The following is a 27,541-nucleotide window of genomic DNA, read 5'->3' as shown; positions in this document are numbered from 1 at the left end:
AGAAATATTTTTTATAGAATTAACCTAATGATTTTTTTTTCTTATACAGAAAACAGTAGTAGCTGTACTAGACCAGATGGTGAATCCACATTGGCCATATCTTCCACAGCGCCAAGAAAAATATGAAACTGAGGAGGAGAAGGAGGCAATTGAAGGAGTCTGGAAGACAATCACAGATGATCCATTAAACTATCATTTTTATTATCATATTTTGGATGGAGATGAGGGAGGACGACCCCCAAAGATTATGGCTTCAGATGGACACCAGCAGATAGTAAACAATTATTTTAATGGGAAAAACAAGTCTTGTTTACATACTATTGCCAAAAGCAACAACAAAGTAAGTTTAAACAAAAAAACAAATAACAGTAAATACTAAGAAATTGAAGCCGAGATAAAATGTATAAAGTCACTCAAGACATTCAGAAACAGTTCTATCCAGATTTACATGTGAATAATTATTAATACATAGTTTTACTTAACTGCAGGAGTTTGATTCTTAGATTACTACTAACCCACGTTTAGACAGAAATCAATGCTTGATTTTTATCTTTAGGAAGCTTTGCAGCATCCTGTGGTCAGAATGTTAATTAGATCAAAATGGAGAAGCTATGGACACTTGTTTCTCAGGTAAATTTATTGAGTTTATTTTTGCCACTCTACGCATGATCAGCTGGTAAAAGCAATTCAGTATGCAGTACCATTTAGTCTTATAGTATTTCTTGGAACAAATTTTGAAGTCTTTGATTTCTCAAAGATTGATGAAAAATTATATATATTAAACAGCTTACCAAATACTTAATGCTTTACTTCTTCATTTGAATTTCTAATCGAGGGGGGCATTGGATCCTATTAGAAACCGCAAAACCGCACAAAAAATCATCCAAAACCGAAAAACCGAAACAAAAATCGATCAAAACCGAAAACCGCATGCAAAACTATCAAAACCTATACATTTTCACATCTCAGTTATGAAAAAACCCTGATCGATCCGATACAGTGGTGACAAGAGGAGCTTACAGAGTAAGTAAACTAACACTAATTTCATTACAGTATTTGTGAATGCCATGGACTTGGCATTCTTATCTTCTAGTATCTGCTTAAATTATAGGCTTTATTTCAGCTGCTCTCTCGAGGTCCAATGAGACTGAATCGCGTTGAAACGCTCTTTTTTTTTTCTTTGCCTCCCCCCATGGAACAGACACTCATGGTAGTTAGTCATGATCTTCCTCACCGATCGCGAATTTGCAATTTATCATAGGTGTAGATATCGCGTATTCTAAGTGTATAAGGACTGTAAGTCTTCTTGAAGTCTGTATCGTCCTAAACGAGCCTTATATTAGATATATAGCAGGGGCGTAGCGTGAGATTTTGAAGGTGTACGCACAGCGCGGAAATTGGGGGCGCCTTGGGCGCCCCAAACTAGGGGGGCCTGGGGGCACGCTCCCCCAGAAAATTTTGAAATTTAGGTTCTCGGAAATGCTATTTCGAACTATTTCCGTAGAACTTTTTCTATAAATAAATGCGACGGAAAATGCAATGGTTAGTTGCTTATTTTATCCATCTCTAGAGTTCTGAAGCTAAAAGGGCTGTTGGCGTCCTAAAATATCTAGAGAGTTAACAAGTCTAGGAAGCCAAATAACGTTTCTTGTCGTTTATGGATTAATGAAAAGGCACTGGAAAAACAAACACGGACGCCACTATAATTCGAAATTTAAAATCGGTCCTATTTTACGGTAACGGTGACAAATGCTATAAGGGAACAGATTTCAGATTTCAGCTGTACACACGGGCGTACGTACATATATGGACGCTTAGCGCCTCTGTATAGAGTCCTAAAGTGCTTACGTCACGTTTCCATAGCACCGGAATTCTGTGGTCTAAACAAACCAATATGGCGTCCCTAGCGTGACACATTGTCGTTGACCTCGAACACTTCAAGAGCTATAATAGCGCATTTTATCCTCCAATAATAGAAATAAGATAAAGAGAATCAAGATAACCTTTGGCCTTACTATTGAAGAGTATAATAAGCGGACAAAAGCACCCGGTGAGCAATAATTCGAGTCAAAACGCCACGGAGACGAAGTTTGCGATGGGCCAGTGTTTTCATCCAGATTGCAATCACACATCTGAAAGCCACTGCTGCCGATTCTTTTCGTTTCCAGACCAGAAAAAACATAAAACACTCTATGATAAGTGGATATCATTTGTAAGGTGAGTATTTTTCGAAAAATATATATTTCGATGCTGTACCATCGATTAGAAATAGCTGTTTTTTTTTTTATCTCAAACTGATTCACGATTAGCAGTTTCTCTTTCTTGTCTTATTTCTTTTCTCGCGGCTTTGCCTTTCCTTGTCTTCAGTCTTGATCTAAGATTATTTAGTTACTAAAAAACTATATGATAGTTGTAAGTATCAAAGCTTTTACACTAACTAGTATTAAGTAACAAGCTCAGAGAAATACTCGCTTCGCATTCACGTGTTAGACTACAAGGTTAAGCATGTGACCAACTAAACTTTGGGTTTTTTAAGCGCAAGTATAGTAACTGCTTCTGTCTTTTTCTGTTATAGGAGAGGAGATAGAAAGCCCAGCAAACATTCGCGACTTTGCAGTTGTCACTTTAAAGATGAGCGAAAAGAAAATATGCCAACCATCAGTGACAGAAACAGGCACAAGCTGTTTGATAGTTTGGACTTGCTGCCAGGTACAGGACCAACACCTCCCAGTACACCTACCCCCAAGAAAAAACGGAAAGTGTCTGCCGAGCCCACGAAATTACCAACTGTAGCATCTGTGCTTGAAGAGATTAAAGAGAACTCTGAACCATGTTCCACTGAATGCTCACAAGAGGAAAAGACAAGTTCCAAAGAAGCTCTGCTGTCAATAGAGCTTGATATGACTTCAACAGAACTTGCTAAACACAAGGAAGTGTCAAGTTACTATAGTGCACACTACTCTGCTAAGAGCTTGAGCCCTGAGGTGATACGGATGGAGACAGGTCTACCCACTAAGGATGTTTTTGATATTGTTGTGGGATATGTTTCAAGATTCAAGGGTGAAATAAACTATTATGCTGGATGGAAGGTTGAGGCGATCACACTTGAGGACCAGATATTTATCACTCTGATGAAACTGAAACAAAATTATACCAATCTACATTTAGCCCAGTTGTTTTCATGCAGTGTTGCAACTGTTACTAACATAGTACTAACTTTTGTCCATGTTCTGCATTCTCTCCTGTTCAAAGACATCATGACAACTGTGCCATCTAGAGAAAAGAACAAGATGTGTTTGCCATCTTCTTTCACTGAGTACAGCAGTTGCCGCATTGTGATTGATTGTACAGACATTGAAATTGCTGCACCTAAGCTCATGTCCCAGCAGAATGCTACATATTCCAGCTACAGGGGAATGAACTCTTTCAAAGTCATTATAGGGGTTGCCCCAAATGGAGTTATAACCTATGTTAGTGATCTTTTTCCTGGCTCAGTCAGTGACAAGGTCATGGTTAAAGAGTCTGGGTTTTGTAAACATTTGAGTGCTGGTGATCTTGTTCTGGCAGACAAAGGTTTTCTCATCAGCGATGTAGTTCCAAGAGGTGTTTCAGTGAACATACCACCATTTCTCAACAATGGAAAGTTTACAGAGAGTGAGGCAAGGGCGACAAAATCAATAGCTCGATGTCGCATCCACGTAGAGCGTGCAAATGCAAGACTTAAGAGTTTTGGCATCCTTGGCTTCATCCCAGCATTTTTGAGGTGCCATGCTGACAAGCTATGCCAACTGTGCTCAGCTCTTGTTAATTTGCAGTATCCATTGATCAAGGATGGCTGCGAAGACTTTGAATTTGACTGAATAGAACTTTTTTTCAACTAAATTATAGTACAATGAGTTTTTAATATTATTTTTGTATTACTAGAAGCCCTACTGTAACAGATCAAATGGTATTGACATAGCTTTGGTCAAAAATATGATGTGGTCAGTTTTACATTTTTCTGATATTCATCTCCTTTATGTTCATTAATAAAAACTACTATGTGTTCTGTGAAAATAGATTATAATGAAAACCAGTGACATTCTTAAATTGTCATTTCAACTAAATCCAGGTCAGGGGCATGTGACCAGTATGGAATTCTTTCGTCCAGTATTTCCAAGTGTGAAAGTCGTGCTGGCTTAAAGGTTTTACTTTTCAAGTTGTATTCCCCAAGTAGTCGCTTGATAAGAGACGGTGTAACTCTTTTTGCCTGGAGGACGGAGCCAAAATTACTGGCAGTCAGGCGGCCTCTACGAGCTTGGTGCCATGCAGGGCTGTTTCGCTGGCCAGCCGTGAGGGTGCTCACAACATTTATGGTTCTCTCCTCTACTTTGGCATTCTCAATCAAGTACTCTAATTGTTTTTCCTTCGTAGATGCCATAAGGAAACCTTCTGAGTAAATGATATCCTCAATCTTCTTGATCGGGAGAGGGGTAGCAGGTTGTGGTTCGGGACTCAAGATCCAGCAGGTCCCTGTAAATTTGCCATAGCGCTTTAGTTCGCTGTACAGCCACATCCGATCTTCTCGGCTAGGATCGCGCGCCAAAGGGCTGTAATCCTTCTTCTTCGGTGGCGCTGGAAACATCTGGCTTGCAGACTGTACGCTTTCTGCCTTTTGCTTTCGTTTCCATTGGCATTCCAGGTCCGTTCTGCTAAGGTTATGGATGCCATAAATAAATATGGCTGCCGCGTGACTGCACTTGAACTCGCCGCGAGGACACTCGCATTCTGTGTTTTTTATTTCAAGGTTTTCATCGAGATAAATCTGATAAAAAGATAATTCGAAACAGACACGTAAGTTGCAATATATATTCCGCAATATAAACATTAAATTGGAGGTGAAATCGGGGTTGGGAGTTCTTCGAATTGAACATACGTGTTGTGATCCCAAATTGGCAACTTACTGTGACTTTGTAGTCCTTATTTTTCATGCTTGCTTGGACTTCACCTTTGATGACTCCCCTGGAATAAATAAAGCTTTGGACATGGTCGGATTTGAAGTGGTTTTCTCCGCGATCAAGCGATTTCCGCTCTCCAGAAAAGAAAGAAACGAGTGAGCATATCGATAAAGACGCCATGTTTGAAGTATGAGTTTAAACTGTTTAGACCAGAAAAAAATGCTGTCATGGCAACGTGACGTCACACTTTAGGACTCTATAGGATATAGCGATTAAGCTATTGTAATGTAAACAATGATATTGGTACGATTGACTTACCAAACGCTGCTTTTATGCTTGTGCAGGATTCCTTCTTCTTCATTTTTCTTTGCATCTAAACTTGTTTTTCTTTCTGAAATTCTCGCCGCCTTTCCCCTCTTCGTGAAAAAAACGCGACACAATCCACAATTGCTTCTTAAGGTCCTTGACCTTCTTCCGTTGCCTGCGCGTTTAACACGTCGGAAGACATGGTTCGCAAACTTATCGACCTTGACCTAAGTGCTCCACATTGCAAGGTCAGTCTTGGGCGTCATTCAAGACGCGTGAACCCATGCAGATTGTCAAAGTCTTGGACGTCATTCAAGATGCACAAGCCCCCTGGTATCCATGCGATATTTCAATTGGTTTATCACGCATTCCTCTCAATAAAAATTGCCTTTAGCAGCTATTCGAGATCAGTGGAGGTGCGTGATTGCCGCTCAGATCGAAGTGAAACCGAAACCCAAATAGGAAAAACCGAAAACCGCATCGGATATCAAATCCGAAAACCCGTTAGTATTTTTCGCGAAAACCGAAAACCAAATGCTTAAAAAACGGAAAATCCGCAGACCGCAATGAATACCAAAACCGAAAAACCGACGTTTTTTAGCAAAAAAACCGAACAACCGATCTAAAAAAATAGCCAAAACCGCAAAACTGAAAATCCCAATGCCTCCCATGGGGCTCCTAATCCCATCCCACTTCTGATCTATTTTACTCCTATGGAGTTAATTTTAATTATTTCGTCTCTTCTGCAGCCTCCAAGTAGCCTTGTTTTGCATCTTCTTGCTGCTCATGTCATATTCTCAGCTGCATGCCTCAACCAAACTGGACCCCACCCAGTACAACAGTGCCCTGGACTCACTGCGTGGATTTTGTGAAGTTTTCACTCTACTTATGGTTGTGTTTTATATCTGTGAGGAGATAAAACAGATTAGAATGTAAGTACCAGGTAGTTACAACAAGGGTTACTACGAAAATTTCACGATGACCTCCTGTTTGAACCTTTAGTTTGATTAATGACCCCACATTTGAATTAAAATTTTGGAAGAGGAGCAAAATCATGGAATTTGTTTGGTTTCTTGCAGAGAGGGGCGTTCTTATTTCACAGGGTGGATGGCCCTCTTTGACTGGTTAGGCCTGCTTTTGATCCTGTGTATAATACCGTTACGATACATGGATCATAGAGCTCAGTGGATGGTGACATCTTTGGCCTTCTTTTTCAACTTCACGAGGATTTTTAAGTTTTCATGTGTGTCAAGGTAACCTACAACTCCCAACTGATTACTTTGGTTAGGGAAGACTGCTAATGACTTAAAACTGATCGCTTCGTAATAATCTAATCAAGTATTACCATCTGGGGCTCGGATTTTTTCTATTACACTAAAAAATTGTTTCATCTTTACATGCTCAAATATTACCTTATACCTTTTTTAGGACTACAGGATTATACACACAAACCTTGGCCAAGATCATATTACATGACGTCACGAGGTCCATGGCAGTTTTTATTGTGATCTTTTTCTCTTTCTGTGGTGCTTTGACTTTATCACTCTGTTACTCCGGGCCTAGGGAAAACCAAGAACTTCGGTGCGTTTATGTCGATCATATCTCCTTAACAAAGCTATGAAGTTGTCTTTGATAAAAAAAAAAAAAAAAAAAAAAGGAAAGGGGTGGTTCCTATTAGTCCATCAAATATTCTAGAATTTCCTTTGAAATTTGTTTGGATTGATGTCTTTTTATTTTTTTGCTGGCTAGATTTTCCGTTTATTCAAACTATTCTTGTCCTTTTGCAAAAACCATTTTTTGAACGCCGTAACTTGGATGGTGGATATAACCCACGCGAAGTGCAAAAACCCAACATTTTCATTTTGACTTTGCTTTCAGTGGTTTTGGAGACGTCTTGTTGAGCGGATTTCGAGCACTGTCTGATCAGTATCCAATGGCTGAAGACTACTCAACTTTCAAGTAAAGGGCACTAATCTTTTAAGTTTTTACTTCTCTGTGCACGTCACAACTGCTTCCACCACAGGCGGCCCAGGCTCTGTCACACGTTGGGCCTAATTTTTCTATTGTCCAGGCCGACCGCGTCGTAATGAACTTTTGACTTCACAGGATTTGACGGACGCGCATTCTAATGGCGTTGAAATGGCGGTCAATTTGAGATTTTCGCTGGGCTGGTTGCTCGACAACCCAACTTTTGTGGGATTTGTTTTGGTGAACTTAAAGGGCAACTATTTGGCTTTCGTGCTACCAAGTTTTGATTCAAGGGGAAGTATTTAAGTGTGTTTTTCGAGCGATTTTGGCGAGCGAGTGTGAGACAGAGCTTTCCTACCTTCCCTTTTATTTGGTAGTGCTGGGACGTTAAGCTGAAACACAGCAAAACGGCCTCAAATCACGACAAGGTTAGCACAGACTACTCTTTATGAAGGTAAGACTTTACTGATTTCTTTGATTATTTCACACAACTTTATATTTACGGAGCTCAAAAGCAAGTCCAACTAAACCACTATACAAACTCTATAATAATCCACTGTGAAAGAGCCTGTGACAGAGCCTGTGACAGAGCCTGGGCCGCCTGTGCTTCCACTCGTGTTTAAAACGCCTCTTCAGAGAAGCAGGTCTGTAATGGAGAATCAGGTTTTGGTTACATCTGGAGTCTATATATATACTCGTGTTCAGAAGATAAGCTAAACTTTGTGGATATTTCTTTCCTGCAGCTGGCTGTCAGTTCTGCTGATGATGGCGTACATGGGGACAGTGACTGTAATTCTACTGAACATTCTCATTGCACAAATGAGCACGACCTACACTCAGGCCAAGAAATTCTCTCGCCTGGAATATGATGTTGATCGGATTTTACAACTCACTCGCATGGAGAGATTTCCTTTTCTGGTAAGTATCAAATACTAGATGAGACTCGTGTAACAAGAAGCACTTACCACCTTGTGTTATTGAAACCATGTGCGATTGCGCAGATATACTGCGCGTGCGTGGGCTTTAGAATGCGATGTGGGACGGAAGGAGGTAATTGATATGTTTTACTACGACTTATCTCTCTGCAGAATTTGCGTGTGAAGTATTACAAAGAGGGAGACTGGATCAGTGAAATGAATCTCGCAAAAGGTCGGTAGTGAATTACTTGGGATTGAGAATGCTTGATTAGACTTATCATCTCTAAGTGTTGTCAGTTCAATGTCATTTGAGAAGTAGAGATTGAGAGGGGTCGAGTAACGTGAAAATGAGAATGGGGCCGCGTACTTTATACCTCCCCCCCTTGTGTTTTGAGCGAGAGCTTTATAGAAATCTACCAGGGTAAGGAGTAGAAAGTCTCTCATCAAGGTGATTTGTTAAATTAGAAGAAGACAATATGCAGTCAAATGTAATGAAGACGGTTGCCGCAGTTTCTTTATGTTCTAACTTGTTACGATATTTTTCTAGAGCTTCTTGAATTCAGTGAAGATCGGAATCCGTGGGAGTCAGTCGAAGAAAAACTTAGTGCGATCAGGTAATGAAAATTCCTTATTTTCTCTTCTTTCTCGCTACGAACCTCGCATGGAGCGCGAATCGATCGAGAGTCGTAAAACTAACAGATGAATAATCATAGTAAGAATTATAACGAAGGAAAATAGCATAAAGAGAACGGAAGAACTGAAGTAAAAACAAGAAAACTGCTGTAAGAGTGCCTACATTTTATCTCGTTCGTGGCCTTTCTCAAAGATGTCATACAACGTTCTGATTTACATTTTTTCCACATTCAAGTAGACATTGTAATAAAGTTATTATTATCATCTTCAAGTAGACATTTTACTGTTCCTTTTTTTAACCATGTTTCTTTTTTCAGGGAAAAGATGAGAAAGATGGTGAAACAGATGAGGCCTGCACAAGATTAAAACGGGTGTCTGTTTACATTACATTGATATTGAGACATTTATTTGGCAATTGCCATTAGTTGTAGTTTTATGCGACAAAAGGAGACGTCAACTGCCTTTGAAAGGAGAAGATAGAGGCCATGGGTATTACGAGAATTTCGTCAGATTATTTACAAAGCTGCAATCAGGGCTGTTATGTTAAAGGAACTAACAACAACAACAATCTTTGTGAACAACCATACGGCTGAAAATAAGAAACAAAGGGAAAACGGGTGTGACAGACAGTTGATTTAAAAAGAAAGCGTAACCACATTAGAAAACAACGGAGCCGATTAGAACAGCTGGCTTCAAGTGGAAAATACAAGAAATGACGATTGAAAGCAAGGCGATATGATATAAGGATTGAAAATACCAAAGTCTGCTTTTGAATTAATCACGCTTCTACGTGGATGTCACAATCAGTAGCTACTCTTTCAAAGTTCTGCGTATGTAGAACCAGGCGTGCGTTTCGAATTCTCAGAAAACCCAAACATTTCTCGTGCTTGATAGAGGTCTTCGAAAGCCCTAGCAGGCTATATATCATGCCTATGCAACTAATTCTCGACTTTTCATTAATATCTTTAAGCAGTTAACGCTTTAGTGTTTTGTTGTTTGCACAAGTTTATTTATGACTGTGACTTTATTTCCACACAAACTTTGTAAATCATGCTTTACTTTACAACCGTGAATTGATTGCACACATGTATCGTCGATTACTGATTTACTCAATTAATATCTTATTTGCTTACACAATGTTGATATCAAAATCTAACTATAACGTGTTATCCTTACTTTGATTGTAGATCCTTTGCATTCCGTTCCACCCTTTAGAAACGAGTACATACTAATTTATATCTAACTTATGTTATGAAGGACACATTAAAAATACCGCTTAACAAGGCTCAAAACTCAGAATGTGATACGCGGTTCAATCAGCTGGAAGTCAAAGTTCTTGTGAAACATTTTTTCACTTTATCGTATACACACGGAACAGTGCGTTTCCTACATCATAAAGGAATCTCCAAGCAGTATTTTCCGTATGGAATACTCAAGCTGGTACAGCAAGGGACTTTCCCCAATTTTTTCACCTTGCAGATTAAATATCTTCCTCTCATCAAGACCATCTGGGATCCAATCATCAGTGGCTCTTTCCGTCGTCAAGTATACAATAATCAGTTTGTCGATAAATTCTTTATTTCCCGTGAACTCTTCATGTATAACCTTTCCATCAAAAGTTAGGAAATCGTCGTCCACCTCTTGTTGTTTTCCCTTGATAAGGGAAGAAGCGTGGCGTGATCCAACCAGTACGATCCAGTCCCCGCGGCAGCGAAGTTCGCTCCTGAAATCTCCTTCCTCTGCAGAAATTTCGCCGATGCTTCTCAAATCTGCTAAGTTTCGCAGCCTACCCTACAAGTAATCCTTTAGTTTTTCACCTTTGTTGCTTTCTGTATCAGTATACAAAAACATAACGTATTTCATTTTGGATTGTCTTGAATTCGTGAATGAGGGTGTAATGAAATCCAAAAAGCACCGTCCACTGGATTGAACTCAGCTGGTGAAGTTGTTCAATGCAGCACTCTTCTGGAAGGAGTTTAAAGGTGGGGTTATCATCTATGAAAAGCAAGCATTTGTTGTAGACACTAGTGGCACTTGTGTTAAAAGCATGTGAAAACGAAGAAACTGGCATCAAAAAAATTTTGCACTTCATCAACATGCGTGTGTGATTGAATATTCTACCAGCTTTAATTGTTTCGAGGTGTTTGAACTTTTGCTAACCTCTTCAAAGGATATATGGTTTACATACTGGAATAGAAAGGACGCTTTAACACACAATCGATAATACACATTGTATTACTGTATTTTATTATCCAACTGTGCTTCGTAGAATACAAATAACGCCCAAAAAATATCTCGCGGTATTTGTACTCCAGAGAGCCGGTTAGAAGTTCGCCCGCATAGAAATAACAATTTGGCATGTTGGATAATAAATCTCTCATTGAACTCTTTGTTTTGTAGTATTACTGAGTATTTTATTCGTTGTTTGTGTTTTGACACGTCAAAATACGGCAGAACTCGTAAAAATACTCAGCAATACTACACAACAAAACGCTTAATAAGATATGTTAACTGTGACCCTTTTTTGTAAGGGACCAAAGAATAAGAGATAGTTACGGTTCGTGCTACTTTGACATCTCCCTGCCGTGAAAATAACCACGAGGCGCACGAGAAGACCACATTTGTGAAGAGTTAAAAGTATAAAAATAAAAAAGGAAATTGTATTTTGTGATTTCTATTGGAAGGCAGCTTTGCTGAAGCAGATGATGAATCCTCACTGGCCACACCCTCCTAAAGGCAAAGCAAAGATAGCTTTGAAATTGCTACTGAAGGGCTTGGCTTTCAACACCAAGGCGCGAATGTCTGTTACTTTTAAGGCAAATTTCTAAAAAAAGTCCACAGTTATTCATTCTCCCTCTTCAGTCTTGGATTGTTTCCTTCCCTAATTTAAAACTAAACTTTTTCTTGTAAAGTTTTCCATCTCTCATGTCGCTACTTGAACTTAGCGCGGGAGTTGCGTTAGAAATGAGCCCGCAACCTGCCAAACTGAACCTACTTGCGTATACCGGCCATGTGCTTAGCCTCTGGACCTTGCGCGTCAACACCAGCTCGCACATACCATTTTACGCGCGAAGACACTGCAAGGACGGCATCTATTTAAAAACTTTTGAAAAGACGATGGCGCATACATTCACGTATGATACAACTGGTGATGTTTGATTCAGAAATGGAAAATGAAGAGCAAGGGCTGTTGAAGCAAAACGGAAAAGACAATAACAACAAACTTGACTATCACCATCTTGTTGACCAAGAAGTTGACTTGGGAAATGATTATGATGGAGACTTCTGGATTAAAGTAAGCTTAATAAAGGATTTAATAAGTATATCAAAACCTCTCATCAGTTGAACTCTACGGGAAAACAGGTTTAAAAGTCAGGTATTATATTGGCTTGATGTTGTTTCATTGGATAGGAGGTTCTTTGCGATACAGGGTTAAATCAAGCTACAACGAACAAGCATTCACTTTTTGAATTTAAAAGCAACTTTTAAATTGACTGCTCTTCTATCTGAAATTCTTGGGTTGGGCTGAAAGTTTCACCAAACAACAGTCTTCATTACGCAACTGAAGTTCTAAAATTGTTAGACCAGTAATTGGACGAATGTACTCTCTTGAAGAGTTGAGTCGCTTCGGACCCCGGGTTTAAATGGATATTTGTTAATATGGATATGAATGGTATTTAATTTAAATTCCAAGTGCAATATTCCGGAAATGAATTTATCAAGGATCACAATAAACGTCATGATATTATCTTACTGTAAACACAGTGGGCCGAAAGCGGTGTGTAGTGGATGGCCTTCAGGGGTTCTGTCCTCGTGTACCGGTTCTCAAGAGCCAATACAAAAGACCAAACAATACACAATAGCTAACCGATAACTCCTAAACAAAGAAAGAACAATGGTAATTCCCTTGTGAACCGGTACACCAGGACAGAACCCCTTCAGGGCTACGACTGCAATAGGTCTTCAGAGAAAAAAATCATTTCGTGATCATTATGCTGGGGCAGTATTTGTGTTGATAGGTTCGCCAAAAGCAGAATAATGGACTGTCATGGAGTAGTGCTATGGATGCTATCGGTGTCGAAAGACTGATTCAAAGCTTCAAAGATAATGGAGAACTAGATCATGAGGATCCAGTACTTTTGTTGTTAAAACAATGGCCAGAGTGTAAAAAGTACAAAGATAACCCAGAAAAACTTCCAGGCCTTGAACAGAAGGTATCTAAGTTGTTATTAAGTTTATACTTAAAGGATTAAATGTATTGGTTAGTGTATGACATCTGGTGAAAAAGGTGGTGAAAAGGTTGCAGGCAGGTATTTTTTTAGCATTGATAAATTAGGACAGTTTCAGGAAGCTACATGTACATTATACACCAGGCAAAGTAGGGTCATAAACATTGTACAATTATTTTTAGACAAGTGATGTTTGTGCTTCATGTTTTTATGTCTTCTTACAGATTAGTCACCTTTTGGAGATAGTGTTAGATAGTGAACTGAACACTAATAGCAGATACCAGACTTTCAGGGATGAAACAGACAAGTCACAGAAGACTTTGCTACACTATGCTGCAGAACTTGGATTTTTCAATGTTACCAAAACACTTGTAAAAAAATGTCCATTGCTTCTTACTTTGAAGACAAAACAATCCAAGAGGAAAAGGGCCTTGTTACCTGTTGAGTTGGCTTTGATAGCGGAGAATGATGATGTAGCAGCATACTTGATTAGAAGTATGTGGCATGAAAGGTACAATGCTACAGTTTTCCCAGCTTAAACTGACAGCTTAAGAAGTAAACATTATTTAGTCAACTGTGATTTATAGTCAGATTTCCTGCCTATTACTACACAACATTTTTCATCCACTAATCCTATGGGAAGAGCCTAACACAAGCCCTCAAAAGGGAAGCTTACTGATTGTTTTTTTTTTACCCTTGATGGTTTAAGGAAACATATTTTTTTAAGAAGACAAGATTTTTTTAAGAATTAGGATTTGAATTGCAAAAATAAATTTCAGAAAGCCTGCAGTCAGTTATTTGAGGAATTGGGTTAATGTAAGTCTAATACCATAACTAAACACTATTTTATTAAAATTTTGTGAATTGGACTTTCTATTTGTTGTTATATTTGTTGAGGTTAGATTCCAGGGATTATTTGGTTGGAGACCTGAAGTAAATGTAACAAATCCTCAGCCATCCTTTTTCAGTTTCAAGTCCATTATTGAGAATCCTAAAATGAAGGTGAGTTGTATTTTAATTTTGTATGTTATTATGTATTAACTATAAGATGCATGGCCTGTTCCTATACAAAATGCTTAAAAACATTTTTTCAGTGGTACTTAACACATCTCATGTAGTAATTTCCCCCCCTCCCTCATGCTGAAATCCTAACATTATTAGCATTAATTTTTCAGCCTAGCAGATCATCAAGGAAGCCAACATTGTAACAGTTGTATTTGTAAATTTTTAAATGTATTTTTTGAACCACGTTGGAGAATTTATAGTTGCCATTTGTATGTGATTTCCACAGAAGACCATAATAGCCATACTAGACCAGATGATCAGTCCTCACTGGCCACATCTTCCAAAACGCAAGGATAGCTATGAAAACGAAAAAGAGAAAGAGGTGGTTGAGGGTGCCTGGCATACAATCACAGATGATCCTTTGGATTATCATTTTTATTATCATATTTTGGATGGTGATGAGGGAGGACAGCCCCCAAAAATCATGTTGCAAGGAGGACTTGAAGAGGCAGATAACAAATATTTCAACCCGAGAGACAAGTCTTGTTTACATGTCATTGCACAGAGAAGAAATATGGTAAGGTTCGAATTTTCAAAAAATTAATCATTCTGTGTTTATAGTAATCTAAATTGTGTGGAGAAATGCATGTAGCTATGTAGAGTCACCCACAATATCTGATTCTCTAGCATTGATATATCAAGGGGATGTAGCAGCTCTCTCAGATGTGTGTGCTCGTTGCCTGAGATACTGGTTTTGTTTATGTTTACCAGTTCATCTAGTTAATTTTTTTTTTGATTTGGTACTGGCAAAACAATTTCTTGCTGTTCCAGTTGTTGAACACTTATATTCTGGCTGTTAAAGTTGTTGAACATTTATATTCTTCCTTAGACATTTCTTTTTGGTTTTGTGATTTTTCAGGAGGCCCTCCAACATCCTGTGGTTAGAATGCTGGTTAAAACAAAATGGAAATGTTATGGGCACTTCTTTCTCAGGTGCATTTAAACTCAGAAGAAAATTTTAATACTTTAGGTTACTTAAGATTGTTTCTTCACTCACCAAAGAAAAAACTTCTGTGTTGACCCAAGCTGCCAGAAATATATTGGAGCAAAAGGAAGGTTTAGAGTTGATTGAAGGAGAAGAAGAGGAAGTTGAGGTTATAGAAGAGAATTCCTGGAAGATGTCTTTTGGGTGCCCCAGCCCATCTGCCAAAGAAAAAATTGGCCAGATGCCCTCATAAAGAAAGCAGAAATGAAAGCACTACATTTGTATATTTATAATGTAAAATTTTTTTAGTCATACTGATCTGTAACTTCGTTTTTTATCACACAGCCTTCAAGCAGCATTGTATGTGACCTTCTTCCTGTGTTTATCTTATTCTCTGTTGCATGCTTCCACAACAGTGGACCCCACACATTATGGGGGTGAATTAGATATATTGCGTGGGTTTTGTGAGATTTTCACCCTTATTATGGTGGTCTTTTACATATGTGAAGAACTGAATCAAATGAGAATGTAAGTATGCAAATCTAGTGAGCGTAAAATCAAACCAGAACACAATGATGATTTATCAAATTTCAGGACATTTTCTCCTTGCAAAAAGTTGATATATATTAGGTAGGGAAGGCTTTGTAGTATTTAGAGATGGAATTAATAAGTACACAGTCAATTTCAAGCACCAGGCTTTTATTAGAGTTAGTAGAGGAATTGTGGTTGTTGTGGTTTGAATACAGAAAATTCGTTGGACCTCAGTCAGGTAAAAAACAAAAGAACTAATTAGTTAAGGTGGCTCTATATAGTATTTTACCAGGCTTTGGATATTACATATGCATGAATAATTCAGTCTCCCTTATCAAATGTTTATCTCACAGCACTCGATAGAAGATCAGTAATGAAAGCCTACAGCCTTAGACTATATATGGAAGACCCTTTCAGAACCTCAAAGCTGTTGCTATGGCAACTACTATAAGAAATGCTTGGCTTGCTTTTTTGACCTACCTGACTTCTAGACGGGGTTTCTCGGTTTCTACGCGGTGAATTTTCTTTGTTTTCGGGGAAACAGAGTTAACATCCAAGGAGTTTCAACTGATAAAGCCACAAGAAAATCTGTACATAATTTTCGGAGTAATTCGCAATTTTCGTTTTTGACGCGTATTACATTTATGTATGTATAAAATTCGATGACTTTTTTGTAAGAGCTAGGAAAAGGAAAATCCTATCCATGTGCCAATTTTCAAAAAAATTCACCGTCTGGAACGCGCCCAATATGCGCCTTTAGATCAGTCTGAAACCCTTGTTTTTCGTGACGTCATCAAAACAGAAATTCTTCAAGTTACGGTAATGCGCATGCACGCGTCTCTCTTTCTTCAGCACGTGCCAGTTGAAACTCTGAGAAATCGCCGCGAACTTTTCCCCACCACGGCGAAAAATATACCTACGTGTGGAAAAACATATGGAAATGCGTGTTAACTTGTAGTTTCCTCCGATGCTTTGAAGTTTTCAACGATCTTTGCTAAAATACGGGTTGTTTTTGTTACTGGCGGGGCTTTGCAAGTTGTTGAAGATGGAAGCAGAGACTACGCTAACAAGCCCTTTTGCTCCGAACTTCTCGAAAACATTTTTGAGATCTCGGTATGAAATGCCACTTCCGGCTATTTTTTCAGCAATTTGTTGCTTGATGGGAAATTCTGCGTTTGTTGGATGATGAAGAGTTCCTCGGAACGTCTGCAGGAGTTCGTAGCGACGATCAAGGATCTTCATGTCGTTTTCTGCGTACTGTGTTGATGGCATGTTTTCTATCAACATGTCCTCTGAAATGTTGAAACAGGAGTCAAAGCTTATTCTTCTTAGAGCTTTAACATCCTCCATTGCATCGTGTGCGGGGAAAGGTTCATGGGAAAGTGTGTGGTAAATGGATTGTTGATTTAATTTAACCGTGGAACCATCCGATGAGACCAGAGAGGGATGTTTACGTTTAACCAAGTTCTTCATCACAGCATAGTTAATAGAGGGGACCCCGCTATTAATTATGATCACAGGGAGAGTGTCAGAAAAGAAACTTTACGACAGGAAAGTTTTTCACAAAGTTGATGTCCACCTTGACGAAGAAGGGTTGGAGTATCGAAAACCCGAGAGTCGTGCCCGATTAAAACAGTATAAATATTGTTATCGCTTTTCACACGCCTGACAGTTTTCTCCAAGGTTAGAAAATTTTCCAGTGACTTTCCAAGTGACGCAGTTTCTATGGGTTGATTGTCTTTGAACAGGTTCCTGACTCCTCTGACTGTTCGGACACTTAAACCATTTACCCTTGTAGCACGAATTTCTACATCCCTCAAAGGAAATATATAGATGTTGAAACAGTGCAAACCTGATTGATCAACTGCTGAAAGTTGACATATTTCTGCGGTTTTTCCGCACGTGCTTGTTTCATTATAGTAAATTACGAAACTGTAAACAGTGTTTCTGTCATAGGGAAGTTTCTCCACCACTGGTCTGATTGTTAATTCAGGAATGCATGTTTCAAAGGTTTTCAGCTCACTTGAAATTTTCAAATTGATGATGTCAAATTCTTGGATCAGTTTTGTAAAATCGTTTGGATTAAGGTTAAGTCCTATTCCACTTTGGTAGGTGTTTCCTTCTTTAGCTTGTTTTTTACCTTTAAGAGTTAACCTCTGCTTATGTAGTTGAGCTCTTTGGCGTTTGAAATTAATGCTGGTTTTTCTAAGTTTGTCATGGGTAGCCTTGTGATCCATCCTTTCAATGTGGCTGAAACAGTGTATACCAGGTTCAGTGTTGAGGCTCTCAAGTTTTTGGCTAATGTACTGATATCCAAGGTTTACTTGGGAGATGCAACAGGCCACTCGGAAGTCATTACTTGCACTTGCCCCATAGTATCTAATTTTGGGACTGTTTTGACCCTATAACACTGTTTAAGGCCTCGTTTCTCTGCGAATTTGCCCCAGGAGATAACTTTGCACCCACTACATCAATACAATATTCATCAAAAATTCTGTCGAAAGCTTTCCTCAAGTCATCACCATAGAGATCTTTGCCATAGGGTAAGTCAGAGTGTTTATAGTTAATAGGGTCTTTCTTGGCACCACACCAGGATTCATTGCAATTTGTGTGGTTTCCAAAGGAGCGGTAGAATGCCTTTTAAAGATTTTAGAAGGGCTGATCGATTCCCCTTATTTTGAGACACGCTATAAGTAAAACATTTGACCAAGTAGTTGATAACTTTCTGTGAGAGAGCTGATGAATTTACAAATTTCTGATGTTGGCTTAGGTGGCTAACCCATATTTTTTTTCTTCTGTTGTGTTCCACAGTGACAAATTGGCTGAAAGTGACAATATTGATACTCAAGAAAATTTGACACTTAGTTTTGGCAGTTTGTCTTCACCATTAAAATAAATGAGCAAAGGTAAATTTTTTGCAAAATTAACAAAATTTTATAAAAGCTGTAAATGCTACTTGTGGTTTGTGGAAAATTTACAACTGCTTGTTTGTTCCAAATTTGCCAAAAAACATTTTTTGTTGCTATCAATAGAAATACCATTGTGTGACACTTGGTATAGGGTAAGAACTTGCCCAAAAATTTATTGCTTATGAGAAGTTTTGTAATGTTTTGAAGATGTACGTGTTTAATCAACCACATAACTGTTTCTTGGAAACCTGTTCATTTTATACAGCCTCAATGTTATGCGTACATGTACTTGCCATAAAACTGAGAATTCATTTTGATTTTTCTTTAGTTTTGATTTTCTTTGGGCAGAGAAAAAATTGTTTCCTCTTACCTGCCTTACAGTGCTGACAACATTTCAATGAACTTCTCAAAACATAAAAGTCCATAATTCTACTTCCATGTGGAGTGCAATTTTCCTTCTTTGTTTCTTTCATATTAAAATTCAATATATGTACATGATAATGATAATTTTATTATTAGGTTTTAACTTTAACCAAACATTTGTTGGAATTTTAAAATAATGTCAAAATGTTTAGGTGTAATCATATTGAGGAAACAACTTGCTATGAAATATTTGTGGTATAATACAAAAATTCTATTGGAAAATTCATTACTTGATGAGGGAATTCTGCATTAAATTGCATGCAAAAACCGATATCAGGTACAATCTAAGGCGGAATTCATGAGTGAAGTAGTGGATTTTTGCAATTCCACGCTAAATACCTCACTTCATTAACCAATCATAATGCGAGATTTTATTCAATGATGCGATTCAAATTGAGAACAATTTTTAGAGCAAAGAAAGACTCAAAGAAGCACTTTTCTCAAAACGTTTAGGTGAATTGCTTGGTGGCACGCATAGTGAAAACAAAATTTAAACTACACTTGACTGAAACGGGTTTCTCTTTTTTTCGGTGGCGACCAATCTTCTACCACTCCTTTGAAATCTAATTTCCTCTTTGCCCTCCACTCCTTTGTCCCACGAGTCCTGTCATCCACGTTTCCACTTCGAGTGGGTTTTCTTTGTGAAAACCGACCCCTTTCGTCGCGCATTGGTGGTTGTTTTTCCCGTGTCAGTTGCACCTCTGCAGACTCTCCAGCTGTTTTCAGTGTATCATGGCCCATGGAGCTCAAAGCGAAGCCTCCAACCATAAAAAGTGCACCGTGACCACGCTGCGACTTCCTTCGCGTTCGATGACGACCGTCTACCCTCTCTGATATCGGCGCAATAAATGCTGCGAATTGACTCCTCAGTTTAACCACGTCAAGAGAAGACGAAAGAAGTGTATTTTCAAACACGTTTTTAGGAGTTTGTAAGTGGAACGCGACTCGCGATAAAAAGTCTTGCCGCCATGTTTATTTTTGTTTTTCTTTTAAATACTCGCGCGCTCGCGCCATTCGTACCCATGCTTCGCGCGCCGAAGAAACTATATAGAGCCACCTTAAATGAAAACCTTTATTTTGTCTGATTACCGTTAGGGAGGGGAACTCGTACTTCACAAAGTGGATGACCCTGTTTGACTGGTTAGGCCTGCTGCTGATTCTGTGTATAATACCCTTACGGTACACACAAAGTAAAGCTCAGTGGCTGGTGGCATCTTTAGCTTTCTTGTTCAACTTCCTGAGGATCTTTAAGTTTTCGTGCCTGACAAGGTAAACTGAAAGGTTTCTTCGGAACGTTTCCAGATAAGAATAAGGAATGTTAATATTGGGAATCATTTATGTGAATTTTACTCACGTAGTTGGCTTGGATTTTAGTTTTTAGTGATAGACCTCAAAGGTTAAATTTACAAAGAAGTGCAGCAGCATGACCAATTCTACCATTTTGGAAACATGATGATGGCTCTCCGAAATTTTTTTCGAAAATTGTCTCAATGAACGAAAAAAATTGTTAAGAGAAGAAAGTGCGATTATTATCATTAAAATTATGTTATTTTTCATCAGCAGTTCAAGAAGAGGTAGAATGTAATGTTGAAACGGCATTTAAAGCTCATAGAAAGCTTGGTGTAAACGGCCTCTTAGTTGCCATGGAGATGCATGACCTCACGTCTATCCCCCCCTTAAAAGTTCTTGTAAGACTATCGAAAATTATGGTTATTTGCATAAGGCTTTTGAAGGATTTTAATATTTCAGTGCCTCGTAATCTGTTTCTTTGATCTAATAAAGCCATTGATCTTTTCTAGGACAACAGGATTATACACACATACCCTGGCTGAGATCATTTTACACGACGTCACGAGATCCATGGCAGTTTTTATTGTGATCTTTCTTTCCTTCTGTGGTGCTTTGTCTTTATCACTCTGTTACTCCACTGAAAACAAACAGTCTAGGTGTGTCCTATACTTTCTCTGTGAATTATGTTCATTTAACGCTACTGTTGAGTCATTTGATGTTTGATCGTCATGGAGCGCTCTTTGGGAAAACTGTTACTGTTAAAGGAAGCTTAACGAAATGCCTAAAATTTTAATTCAGCTTCAAAACGGTTTATGTGTTGCAATCTAACCTAAAAATATTTTTCTTTTAACATAAGTGACTTTGGAGATGTGTTATTGAGTGGCTTTCGCGCACTGTCTGATCAAAGACCAATAGCTGACGACTACTCAAATCTCAAGTAAGTTGAAATTTCTTTAATAAGTGGGAAATGTTTCCCCTCTTTTGATTTGTTTGGATTTCATGACCGTCGGAAGACTTAATTACACTTAACGTAAAAGTGAATTTAACGACATGAGTACCTATCGTTTTTTATGTTTTTTTTTTTTTTTGCAGCTGGCTCTCTATTTTGTTGATGATGGCCTACATGGGGACTGTGATTGTGGTTCTCTGCAACATTCTCATTGCGCAGATGAGTACAACCTACACACAGGCCAAGAAAGTCGCTCGTTTAGAATATGATGTGGATCGTATTTTACAGCTAACTCGCATGGAAAGATATCCTTTCCTGGTAAGTAAGCATAACACTGTTAGTGCGCGCAAACGTGCGTGACCAGCGCTAAGTGGCAGCATGCGTTAGTGTTGCATGTGAGTGTGACCGTCATAGAAAAACAAACTGGCAGGGAAAGTAGGAGCTTATGAATACTTGTATTCCTCTGCAACTGAGGAATGAGCTAAATGGTTGATTTATTTTTATATCTTTCCTTTTTTATGCAGAATTTGCGTGTAAAGTATTACAAAGAGGGAGACTGGATCAGTGAAATGAAACTCGCGCGAGGCCTGTGTGAAGTATTCAAGTAGGACTGCTTCCACCTGTATTTTAATATGTAGCAATCTGAAAGTTCAGGGATTTTTGTTGTAATCTTGTGTCCTATTTCTAACTCTCTGGAGCTGAGGTAGGCCTCTCACTCAGTTTGATACACAATTGAAAAAGGAAACAATTAATTTTGCATTCTTATACCTTAACAGCTGGTAAGGTTCTTTATGTTCTTAGACTTGATCTTGGCTTTGTCTCTAGAGCCTCTTGAATTCAGTGAAGAACGCAGTCCTTGGGAGTCGGTGGAAGAGAAACTCAATGCGATCCGGTAACAATTATTCCTCTATAAATTCCCTCTCTTTCCTGCCATCAGCCCGTCTCCCATAAACAACAAATAGGCTTTCGAAAAGACCTACTTACCTGCACTCATCCTCATCTGTTTCAGCAGTTTCACTCGAACTCTTTTGTTGTAATTTTTTAACAGGAATGTGATGAGGAAGATGGTGAAACAGATGAGGCCTGGAAGCGGATGAAGGAAGCTCTGTGTGCCCACGTGACTACGGTGGGAATATGATCCCAGTTTCTATTTTTGTGCGCCGGTTTCTTTAGTCATTTAACTCGTAATTTTCATACGACCACGTTGACGCCATAGTATGGCATGGGTTGAAGGCCCTGAAATTTTCTTCTTTTGTTCTCTGAGTTATTTTCGCAAGGAAACCAAAAAAAGGGTCACTGAAAAACGAAATGAGATGTCATAGAAGTGGCCAGTCAGATCTAATCGGAAACTGCAATATAAAATGCGTTTAAGTAAATCGATTGGTTGTAATTAAAGGGTAATTATACAAGAAAAGCAAACATCACCGAGCATTCGTAAAACCGTTTGAAAAAGCTTCATTTTGTAACCGACATTCTTAGACAGGAAAGTGTGAGTAACATTATATGCTTACGAAAAATGAAGTGAAGGCCATCTTTGAATAAGTTAGGTTCTAGAAACTCAGGCAGCCCAAGCTCACCACTGGAAAAGCGGACGTGACTCTTACCGTGTTGCGCAACGTTTTATATTTATAAAGGTTTTTATGGGATGTTATCGGTTTGCCTTAAAAGAGAGAAAAAAATGTCTTGTTTTGAAATAAAATGGGCTTACCGTATTGCCTTGTTGTTTTCTTTGTTGATTCCTAGCGTCCAGGCCATTTTGAAGCGTTTTCAGCGAGTTAGCGCTATGTTGGGGTGAACCAACATTAGCTCTTTTTGTTCGTCTACCATCATTTCAATTTGACCCGCACACGTCAACGTTGAGTGACAAATGAGCCTCGGTCTTCCCAGGGAAGACTTCCTTATATAGCGCGCCTTCGTGTTTTAAGTGGGCTCTCCAGTTTTTGCTTTTTCTTTTTTTTTTTTCGGCGGCCCGACATACTCCCAATTACAATACTCGCTTAGAAACTGGAATACACAGTACAGTTGATTTAAATTAAGTAATGCACACGGCAAAATATTTTATGACATATCACTTTCACTTTTGGCTCTAATATTTGTTTGAGTATCAGTCCTTGAGTGCGAGAACCGTTAGGAAGTCAGGGAACCATAACGTCACTCGGCCTCGTTCCCAGGGTTAGCTAACGAGAACACAGGCCTTATCAGCTCATGAAAAGATCACGATCTGATCGATGCTATATTGAACCAGGAGCTAACGAGACTGACGGCGCTACAGGCCATCCCGTTTTCCCATTCAAGCTCTTGAAAATGGATCCAAGGGAAGAGAGCGTCGTAAACGCTATGTTTCTGTGGTTTTTGTGGCTTAGAATATTATAGCCGGCGAAGGGTCGGATTTGCATGGTTGGACTTGTTCACGGTAGCTGTCATGGTGCTTGAGGGCGAGATTTGCCGCAGAGCTTTTGGATACCAATTGCAAAGGAATGTAAATAAATCGCTGACTTTGTTACCCTCTACCCTAATAGGAGGCTTAGGTCTGTAAATTCTGAGACACTATTTCTTTTATAAGGGTCTTTTGAAATGACTTTAAAGTAACTAACTACAAAAGAACTGTTTCACCCAAATTGTGTTTATCTCCATAATTACACATCATCTAATCAACTCGATTACAGGGTCAATTCAGTCTGTTACCATCAAATCATTGTCTCGGCTTAAGAAAATTTCTCATTGCACATAATTATTTATGACTAATTATTCAATAGAAATCATACTGAAATAGTGATTCAAACTGAGGCAATTTTCTGAATAGCCAACCCTTACAGTACAACTAAGGCTCTTTCTGTCCATGAAAAAATCCTTTCAGTAGCTTACATAGTCCTGGAGTTCAGTACAATAGACTATCTCCGAGCAATATTTCCTTCATGCGATATTCGAGGTGAGTTAAAGTGGGGGTTCCTTTGGTTGGAGCTTTTCCATCTTCCACATGAAAAATTCGATTTCCGTCAAAACCAGGCGGGATCCAGTCATTCTCGCTTCTCTCTGTGAAGTGAACGATAACAAGTCTGTTCTTGACAAGGTCTTCGTTATCTGTGAACTCCTCATACATAACTTTACCATCAAAAAGTATGTCATCTTCATCTTTTTCTTGCTGCTTGTTTTGGATAAGGGACAAAGCTTGGTGTGACCCGATCAGCACAATACATTCACTGCGGCAAAGCTCCTCCCTGAAATCCTGTTCCCTCGCCAAAATGTTCGGAATATTTCTCATATCTGCAATCTTACGCAGCCTACCTTGAAAATAATCCATAAGTCGCTCAGCTTTGGTGCTGTCGCTTTCCGTATACAAAAATAATGAGCACTTCATTTTCAACTCGAAGTTCAGCGTGAAGATGTAAAAGAACTGACTTTTGAATGTTTTGGCGGATTTTTCTTAGATGGAAAACCGATCGAAGACCGTAGGTTTTAAAATAACCGTAACTGTAAAGGAACACCCTCAGCTATCATTACTGTGACTTGAAATAAACTTGTGAAATAGGATGTGAAAATCTCATTTCCACAAAGCTGCTATTCAGGACTTGCTATGAAAAATCACAAATCAATGCTATGTTTGTTTGGACTAAAACTTCGTCATGGCCCGTGCTTTAGTCATTCGAAGTAATAAAAGCACTCAGCACGCCGGCCTAGGATCGTGCTTAAAAACTTGGTGCCAAAATACTCATCGCATTGGCTTTTCATGTAAATGGCGAATGCATTCTTTTGCATATATCACAACTTTCTGCCTGCATACATTTTGATTCACATTTCTAAAGACCATGTGACTAACTTGCAGTTATCATCATCCATTGTGAAGTATTGTGAGGTATATTCAGGGTTTTTTTCTCTATTAGGTTGAGACCCTCTATCTAATTTTTTTCACTTTAGAGGCGGCTCATCGCTCCAAACGCACACCCCTACTAAAAATTCCCCCCCCCCGCCCCCCCCCCAAAAAACAAAAAACAAAAAACAAAACAAATTGATAGCCTTTACGCAGTTTTCTGGCACAAACACATCCTCAAAGAGGCTAATGAATCCTTGATCGATTTTTGACCATCCTATGGTCAAAATATGGCTGTTGAGTTCACTGAAAAATCATCATCTTGTAGCCTGGTGCCCAGGGGCTACTGTTTTTTTCCATCGAGAGACCACGAGTCCCTGAGACTGAATGGGGCCCAAGGCCTTTGATTGCCGCTTGGCTGGTTCGATTTGAGCACAGGCAGCCCAGGCTCTGTCACAGGCTCTTTCACAGGCTCTTTCACAGTGGACTATTATGGAGTTTGTATAGTGGTTTAGCTGGACTTGCTTTTGAGCTCCGTAAATATAAAGTTGTGTGAAATAATCAAAGAAATAAAGTCTTACCTTGATATAGAGTAGTCTGTGCTGTTCTTCTCGCGATTTGAGGCCGTTTTGACGTGTTTAAGCTTAACGTCCTACCACTACCATACCTTCGCCTAACCCTTTTATTTGGTTTGGGTCGTCTGTTTCACTACACAACTGTCAGACCAAATTAAGCTTGCCTTCGAAAAAAGGCATTTTATTTCAAAACATGGTGCATATTTAACGCATCGAGCTTCAATGTGGCTAGTATTCAACGATTCAGGTATGAATAAGGGAGAGCAAGAGTTGGGGCGCGCTGAAAAGGAAAACGAAAGAGGAGATCAGCCTGCAATTGATTGCTGTCGTGGTGACAAGCAAGATTTGGTGGGAGAAGATTTTGACGAGCCTTTCTGGATTAAGGTAGTGAAGATGCTTAATTCACGTGAAAAGACGCCTTTTTGTGAATATTTTTGTTTTCGTTATGTATATTTCCTAGTTTGTTTGTTTGTGTGTGTGTGTGTCCTTTTGTTTTCGCGATTCCTTGCTGTAATATATTTAGCTGGTAATGGATCTTTTATCGATGTAGCTTCAGGTTCTGAGTCTTCCGTTTCATGCAATTGTTTACAGGCAGTCCCTGCCTATTTGCTATAGCTTCTCGTAGCAAAAACCCTTCCTGTACCTTTGAAGGCAATAATCTACAGTAACTAATTTATCAACTGAAGGTTCATCAAAAGCAGAACACAGGATTGTCATGGAACAGAGCCATTGATCAGGTTAATGTTGAAAGATTGGTCCAGAAATACAAGGAAAGTGGAGAGTTGGATAGTGAGGATCCAGCTCTGTTAATGCTCAAAAAGTGGCCAGTATCTAAACAGTGCAAAGATAATGCCGAAAAACTGCCTGGACTTGAGCATCAGGTAAGTAGATATGCGGTGTGCATGTAGGGACTAACAGCTTATCTTTACCGTGTTACATATGCAATACTTTGTTGAAAAATAGTATAGGAGGGGCCACATTGTGGAATTTCCACTGCCAAATTTCAATTTGTTTCTTAGTTTGTGTTCTCATTATTTGCAAGACCTCAGATATAATGTCTCACATTTTATGTGAAGGTATTGATAAATATATTATCTTTAACATGTGTTTTGCAGATAAATCGGTTTATGCAAATTCTGTTAGAAAGTGAACTAAACTCAGAGAACAGATATGAGGAATTTAGAGATGTAGCTGACAAGACAAGGAGGACATTGCTACATTATGCTGCAGAACTTGGCTTTTTATATGTTACAAAAACACTTGTCGCAAAATGTCCTCTACTGCTAGCTATGAAAACAAAAGATCAGCAAAAACCTGCATGAAAGAGAGGTATGTTACCGGTGGAATTGGCAATTGTAGAAGAGAATGACGATGTGGCAGTGTTTCTTATTAGAGCTGTCTTATGAAAGGGAGGAAGGTACCTAATGTTTATCTAAACACAATGCAGTTTTATGAAATAACTATGGAATTTAAAGGGAAAGGGAGCTACAATAATCTTCTCAAAACATTAGTGTCTTTTAATATTGAAAGTTTGAAAAGTCTGGCCTAGAAAAGAATTTATTTAAGAAGTTGATCATCAATTCCCGAAGTCCTATTATTCAAGCAAAATACCAAAATGAGGGAAGAAATTATTTTACAAGCTTCTGTTGAGTTTGTAACCTGATCAATCAGAACATTTAAACCCTTGACTTACTTTTGAATTAATGGTTTGATTCCAAAAGAAGGCAGCATGGAAAAGAAGGCAGCATGGCTGAGTGGTCAGCTTCTCGGACTTGCAATCTGTCGTTCCCGGGTTCAAGTCCCGCCTCGGCCACTACTTGGATTTGTTTCATGGTAGCCCCGAGTTTCAGATCTGAGGCCATGCTTGTGATATAGCCAACTGGTTTGCTTCAGCCAGTTCAGTGGGATTCTTAACAACATTATTTTCAATTTGAATTATTTGTTTAAGTTGTTTCATGGAAAACCAGTAAACTAGCTTCTAGCTAAGTGTTTCTCCACGTTAAACTGTTTATTATTATTATTTATTATTATTTATTGCAATGTCACTTTTAGAGTTCAAAGCTTATTTTTCTGGAC

General features: G+C 38.8%; 5 protein-coding genes and 1 pseudogene across 5 annotated transcripts; 4 read left to right on the top strand and 2 right to left on the bottom strand.

The window, feature by feature from the left end:
• The first annotated feature begins 1,830 nt into the window (after window positions 1–1,830).
• Window positions 1,831–4,201, top strand: LOC148721102 (uncharacterized). Its single transcript, XM_088739588.1, has 2 exons — window positions 1,831–2,217; window positions 2,576–4,201. The coding sequence occupies exons 1-2, from the start codon at window positions 2,096–2,098 to the stop codon at window positions 3,858–3,860; spliced, it is 1,407 nt and encodes a 468-aa protein (XP_088595714.1). The 5' UTR covers window positions 1,831–2,095; the 3' UTR covers window positions 3,861–4,201.
• LOC111346404 (uncharacterized) lies at window positions 3,874–5,196 on the bottom strand. Its single transcript, XM_088739103.1, has 3 exons — window positions 4,944–5,196; window positions 4,128–4,804; window positions 3,874–3,877 (listed from the first exon to the last, which is right to left on the bottom strand). The coding sequence occupies exons 1-3, from the start codon at window positions 5,115–5,117 to the stop codon at window positions 3,874–3,876; spliced, it is 855 nt and encodes a 284-aa protein (XP_088595229.1). The 5' UTR covers window positions 5,118–5,196.
• A 1,214-nt stretch (window positions 5,197–6,410) lies between these two features.
• Window positions 6,411–10,045, top strand: LOC111346400 (transient receptor potential cation channel subfamily V member 3). The gene is made up of 7 exons (XM_088737746.1): window positions 6,411–6,496; window positions 6,672–6,824; window positions 7,122–7,202; window positions 7,955–8,129; window positions 8,300–8,360; window positions 8,676–8,742; window positions 9,079–10,045. The coding sequence occupies exons 1-7, from the start codon at window positions 6,411–6,413 to the stop codon at window positions 9,125–9,127; spliced, it is 672 nt and encodes a 223-aa protein (XP_088593872.1). The 3' UTR covers window positions 9,128–10,045.
• Window positions 10,046–11,127: 1,082 nt separating this feature from the next.
• LOC148721100 (uncharacterized) lies at window positions 11,128–23,271 on the top strand. Its single transcript, XM_088738262.1, has 14 exons — window positions 11,128–12,056; window positions 12,793–12,975; window positions 13,215–13,501; window positions 13,893–13,992; window positions 14,282–14,572; window positions 14,915–14,988; window positions 15,326–15,508; window positions 19,939–20,112; window positions 20,643–20,789; window positions 20,990–21,070; window positions 21,226–21,400; window positions 21,607–21,667; window positions 21,908–21,974; window positions 22,131–23,271. The coding sequence occupies exons 1-14, from the start codon at window positions 11,898–11,900 to the stop codon at window positions 22,177–22,179; spliced, it is 2,031 nt and encodes a 676-aa protein (XP_088594388.1). The 5' UTR covers window positions 11,128–11,897; the 3' UTR covers window positions 22,180–23,271.
• Window positions 15,773–17,756, bottom strand: LOC148721101 (uncharacterized; annotated as a pseudogene).
• A 2,314-nt stretch (window positions 23,272–25,585) lies between the features above and the next one.
• On the top strand, window positions 25,586–26,787 carry LOC148721099 (uncharacterized). Its single transcript, XM_088737745.1, has 3 exons — window positions 25,586–25,849; window positions 26,152–26,346; window positions 26,581–26,787. The coding sequence occupies exons 1-3, from the start codon at window positions 25,688–25,690 to the stop codon at window positions 26,785–26,787; spliced, it is 564 nt and encodes a 187-aa protein (XP_088593871.1). The 5' UTR covers window positions 25,586–25,687.
• The last annotated feature ends 754 nt before the right edge of the window (window positions 26,788–27,541 follow it).

This window comes from Stylophora pistillata, chromosome 11 (assembly GCF_964205215.1).
Source record: "Stylophora pistillata chromosome 11, jaStyPist1.2, whole genome shotgun sequence".
Lineage (NCBI taxonomy): Eukaryota > Metazoa > Cnidaria > Anthozoa > Scleractinia > Pocilloporidae > Stylophora > Stylophora pistillata.
The sequence above is the reverse complement of the archived record's forward strand: the minus strand, read 5'-3'. Positions and strand labels throughout refer to the sequence as shown.